The sequence below is a fragment of the Montipora capricornis genome, chromosome 13, assembly GCF_036669925.1.
Source record: "Montipora capricornis isolate CH-2021 chromosome 13, ASM3666992v2, whole genome shotgun sequence".
Taxonomy (NCBI): Eukaryota; Metazoa; Cnidaria; class Anthozoa; order Scleractinia; family Acroporidae; genus Montipora; species Montipora capricornis.
In genome coordinates this window covers 27063953-27069952 of record NC_090895.1, presented here as the reverse complement: position 1 = coordinate 27069952, position 6000 = coordinate 27063953, and the positions used below count along the sequence as shown (strand labels likewise).

Below are 6000 nucleotides of genomic sequence, written 5' to 3'. Positions count from 1 at the left end.
CCACATTTGCGGATTACAGACGATGAGAGAAGTGATCCTCGTACTTGAACAAGCAGTTATTGTTTTTTATAGACACCTGTTTTGTTTTTGTTTCTTGATGAGAACTGTTTGCCGCTCTCTACAGTACATATCGGTACTACAGCTGTACATTATGTGCATAAACAAATCGATTTACAGCTTTATGTATAGCTCATTCGAAATTATATTCATTTACAATGAAAGAGGAAAAAGCCTCTTAAAGAGGTAGGAATTTGCTAAAGCTTGCAGGTAGGTTCAGTTGATTGAGCATCAGACTACCACGCAGAGGGGTAGAACACCCCCTGTGTCCAACTTCAAGCAAGTTTCTCATGTTGTCTCTGTCACATAAAGTTGTGAAACTGTTTGAATCTTGCAAGCAACTATTTCAAACAGCCAAGAAGATTTGGTTTTTCAGATTTTGACATGGCAATCTATGTGGCAGTTGAACCCTTCCGCTTGACTTCAACTTGTCTCCTTTGCCATTGATTTATGCGCCATAAATCAACTGGAAAAAACTTGGTCCGTAATTTACAGTATGGACCGCGAACTCAGTTAGTAAGAGGAATATATTATTAAATCCAGTCAGATTCAAGTCCACCCCATGCATGCACAATGTTGGCTTTGAAATGCTACACAAAGCACACTTATGTTTCTTATTGTGGCTTACCATACATACCTATGCATTGGACAGTTCCAGTAACTGTTGCCCTGAACTGAGAAAAAGCGATTCCAAGAACAGGATGTGAAGTGATTGTTACAACTTGCTCTTTAGGTATCAATGCCAAGCCAGCAGTAGATTCTGGTGATGTGATCACAGGCTAAAGTTGACAAACAAAGACTTAATTTAATTGACCACTTAGATTGTAGACGTTTGTAACAACAGTATGGATACTCTGCTAATTAAAAGTAGCAACGTTGCTTTTAAGGACAGGATTCAATCACTGGCTGAGAGAAATAAACAGAAGAACTCCCAATTTTGATGAATCCTGTTTTAGCTTTATTCATACCCTTGTAACAACAAAATAAAAAAAATTATGTTCTCTCAATTTTGTGGTTTGGTTTTCAGGGTGCACTGAAGGTATCATGTTGCTATCTTTCCAAAGAGTGTCTGCATTTTACCATGTGGTACTGCCCGATATTTTTAAAATAACTTGTTGGTGTACCTTGAATAATGTACTGCACTGAAGAACAATCTACTACCGGTAATTCAAAGTGACATTAAAGTAAGATACATGTAATCCATAGTATCTACAATACTCGTCACATTTGTTGGAAAACCCATCCCTTTTCCCCCTTCCTCCAATGTTGATTTCCACAACTACTAGTAGTCGCCCGAAAAATTCTCACACAACATTGAATTGGGGGGAGGGGGATGTGGTATAAGCTACGATCTTGTAACACCATGATTCTGGACCATTCGCTAAGTGTTCCAACTAAATATGTCTAGTATTGTCTGAGTATTGGTGTGCGTTGGTATGAAGCCGTACGATGCAATATACGCCATGCAATATTCCAACAGTTCCAAACTCGTGTGATAAGTACATTTTGTCCTCTGAACACTTTAATAGGCTCTATTCCCAGACGGACTGACACGATTATCAAAGTGCAACGGTCGGCGTTGATTGACACATTTTATATAACAAGGAGTCAGAATAGCTATGCAAATATATTACAGCCCCTGAAGACGTTTCTTTCTGCGATAGGACTGACTAAATCTGTTGTAGGGAAAGAACAGTTCATCAGCAATGCTTGGTGCTCCACTTTATATATAGCTAATGAAAACGACACCTGTTATTAATTAATGAAAAACGACAAGTCTGCTGTTATTTTCCCTGTTAAAGTGCAAAACGAGTCCATTGTTTGTCATACCCGACTTTTGACCATACCACTGTTTACCCTCATTAATTAGGTTAATTTATGTATGCACAATGGTGAAATAACTCAATGAATGCTTTGCAAATTCTGCCCCTCTAATGCTTGTTATAAGGAAGAAATGTATAGGCGTGAAAATATGACAACGTAATTAGACTTTTGCAATCACAGGTCTGTGATGACATGGCTTCGAATCGTGAATCTCTACGGTTCACCATGGTGAACCGTTGGTGAGCTGAAAGATAAACAGTTCATTTCTTTAAACAAACGATTCACCATGGTGAACCGTGCCGCAATAGCAGGAAATGTTACGGGATTTTTTTTATTTCACATTTACAAACTAGTTTAGATTACAACCTCGGGATACGATGGTTCTTATGCCCGGAAACTCTTTCCCCCCTTACATATCGAGCTAAAGTATCTGGTGAATCGCACGGTGAATCGTTGACAATCACATCTCAATTGCAATTTGCATACATTAAGTCCATATTAATTTAATAATCCTGTAAATTTTTCTTGAGTTGGTACCGACTCCTCATCGGCATCACTCGATATATTATTAAATACACACCGAACCTCTCAAGACGTCAGCGACCCCACCTCTCTAGCTTTATTCCCTTCGCTAACCGTTGTCACGCCTTCAAATGCCAACATCAGTACCAGTGCAAGGAAGATCGCCCTTATTTCGCTCGATTCTCGTCTCGATAATAATTAAAGCCCCCGATGTCATGTGTACGCTACGTTAATCAAAGTACACAGTGTCAACTACTTTACATGGAAATGTGGTACACAGCGTATTGAAGATGTTCCTTTACACACCACATAGTATTTATAAGTCTTTGGCCTTCTAAAAACTCTCCAACACATATTCCTTGATTATCATCATGTTAAGACCAACTGCCCACCTGTTTTTAATACAAAGCATGCGAAGAGACAATCCATTTATCTTAGTAACTAGTTTACTTCTTTTCTAAAGAGACTTGACTTCTGATCTACACCTTTACAGATTAGCCTATTTCCTTGAAGCAAATACAATACTCGTCACATTTGTTGGAACACCCATCCCCGTTTCCCCCTTCCTCCAATGTTGATTTCCACAACTACTAGTAGTTGCCCGAAAAATTCTCACACAACATTGAATTGGGGGGAGGGGGATGTGGTATAAGCTACGATCTTGTAACACCATGATTCTGGACCATTCGCTAAGTGTTCCAACTAAATATGTCTAGTATTGTAGGTGCCTAGTGTTGGGCTAAAACCATATGCTACTGAACAAAATGCAAAATAGAGATGTACATAACATCCAAGATCCACCTTACTGTTAATAATTTTTGAGGAGCTTTGTTTTGGGAGACCGTAATCTTGTCAATCTCCCCAAGCCCTCTGAGATGCTAATAAACTGGATATTCAACTTACCTGAATAACATGATTTCCAGTGGCCACTCTGAAGCAAAAATCACCATTACCATCAACTGAAGTGGACATTGACCTTGTTGCTATGGATGCACCTTCAGTCTGCAGAATCATCTTGCGTCCCTTCAACTGCCAAAATTTATGAGATTTGCAATTTTAACAGGTGCTTTAATCCAGCAACATCATGGGATGCTGTTTGATGAATTTATTCAGAGCACTCTTGATGGGTTTTAAAGAAAGGTACCCTTATGGAACCATAATGGACAAATCACAGGCTACAATAATATATTTAGTGGTTTGGGTCATAACTCACTGGAAGAAAACAATATGTGAGTATAAATGGCTGCTGTTCCACTAGTAAGCAGTTGTTACAAGGAGTGCCTCAAGGATCAATCTTGGGACCCATTATCTTTCTATTGTTCGTAAATGAGATGCCTTTAAGTATACGTGATTTAACACTAGCTAGATGTTTATGCTGACGATACAACTTTATCAAAATGCTCTAGTTGGGAAAATGTTCCTCATCTGACACAGGCTCTAAATCAAGATCTCAAACGCTTAGATGAGTGGTCAGCACGAAACAAAATGTTCATTAACTCTCAAAAAACGAAGTCCATGCTGGTAACAGGCAAACGTTTGCGGAACCTTGTCGCCTCTACCTCAATAGATGTTAGTTTGAATGGAAGCAACATTGAACATGTTACTGATTTCAAACTTCTTGGGATAACCCATTAGATCAGGATCTTTCAATTAATAGCCAAATTGAGGAGTTATGTAAAAAGCTGGCGAAACTTATTGGACTCCTTCGTCACATAAGTCCTTATTTGAAACGCAATCAACCTGACATATACTACTCTATGATCATTAAACCTGTAATGCTTTACGGTAGCACGATTTGGACATCTTGCAGTAAAGCAAATCTTTTAAAAGTCCTGCGTCTTCAAATACATGCGGCTAGAATTATCCTTGATGCCGAAAGCACCTTCTGTCGACTTATTTAACATCTTAAAGTGGGTTCCTTTTTGTGCTGAATCATATGTAAATCGATGCGCTCTAACCTACAAAAGGCTGAATGGCAATACTCCGGAATATATAAATGATCTACTTATCAGAAATTCTGACACTCATAATAGATCAACCCGTTTCTGTAATATAAACTTAATGTGCCCGCAATTTAAGAGAAGTGCCGAAGGGGGACGAGCGTTTGCTGTGCGAGCCACAAGAGTATGGACCAAATATAAATTAAGTGTGAATATCAAACAGAGAACCAGTGTAAAAAGTTTTAAGCGTTCCCTTTTTAAAATAATTTTAGACAATCAAATTCTTAGCAAATTATTCCTGTAAATTGTTAACTTTTAACAATATTTATGATGTATATAGGTTTGTGTCTTCTTTTTTAAATCTTTAATTTTTGAGGGCCATTAGTTTATCAGTTTTATTACTGTCATATGTTACCCTCGTTAAATAAAGTCTTACTTACTTACTTACTTACTTACTTACAGTGGGTCTCTCTTTACTTTCTAAATCAACTGTATCCCAGGATTCATGGGCTCAGATGTCCTGCTTTGTTTTGATTTTGACCCAAGACCCAATCTAATCAACTGCCACAATGTTTCAAGTACAAAGTCACATTTATGCCATTAAATAGAATTTGGCAACATTAATGATGACAAGATTCTGCAGTCAGGTGGTGCAAGGGCTTTTATTAGTCTGGCACATGCATTGCAATATTCCTCGTGATAATTGGTTCGAAGGGAACATTTTGAAGCTTTGTGGCAGAAAAAACCATATATCAAGAGCCTTTTTTACTGAATGGCCATTTTGTCATGCATGATAACAATTTGAACAGGTTTAGGATTTACAAGGGTAATACATGTGACTTGAATACTTTGGGCTGATTATTTTAACGACTAGTAACTGACAGACTGTGGTTGTTAATAATCATTTTATATTCAAACCTTCCTGAATGTAAGTCTTCTACAGTACTAACTGTAACAAGTTTCTAAGTAATTTCAGTGCCAAAAAAAAGTAAGCCTGTGACGTCATCTTATTTTTAGAGTTTGAAAAAGGATAGTTTTTCATAATGTTTTTGTCAGTTGAGCTACAACCTCAGTCATAAATACAGTTGTAACACCTCTCTTGAATAGCACGTACTGGTAACTCGCATCCAAGCTATTGATAACTCAGCCCTTCTCTCTCCTCCCTTCAATGTTGCGTTTACCGGGTAGTTCTTGCACTGGAACCCATAAACATCAACATTGAAAGGGGAGGAAGGGAAAATTTCCATCAGTGTTACAACATTTGTGACCGAGACTGTAGTTGTTCACTATGGTTGAGTTATTAAAGCGACAAACGATGTTGTATATTGCTCCGAATATCATAGTCAACAATTCATTGGTACGTTTACTTCGTTTCAGCAATTTATTACAGTATCACTTATTCGATGTAAATATTGTGTGCGATTATCTTAGTGCAATGTGCACGACATAGTCTTTTAAAGAAAATAAAATTAATGTTTTTCAATTTTATTCTTTCCTTCTTGATGCTATTTTCAACAATAAACTGATATTCTGCCAAAATAAAAAAGACTTGCAATGCCATTTAGTTGAGCTTTGGCGGAACTCCATTTAAATAATCAACTATTTGTTTCTGGTGGCTGTTGTCCTCATAGACAGTTAATAAACTTTGTAAATATTC

General features: G+C 37.5%; 1 protein-coding gene across 1 annotated transcript in view; it reads right to left on the bottom strand.

Annotated features, from left to right (window-relative positions):
* The window catches only part of LOC138030265 (BOS complex subunit NOMO3-like), a 52556-nt gene that overhangs the window by 24486 nt on the left and 22070 nt on the right, over positions 1 to 6000 (bottom strand). Inside the window, exons 16-17 of the mRNA XM_068878165.1 lie at positions 3307 to 3432; positions 695 to 836 (exon numbers count right to left, since the gene is read on the bottom strand). Of these exons, the coding sequence (XP_068734266.1) occupies positions 695 to 836; positions 3307 to 3432 (268 nt within the window). The remainder of the gene's footprint in view (positions 1 to 694; positions 837 to 3306; positions 3433 to 6000) is intronic.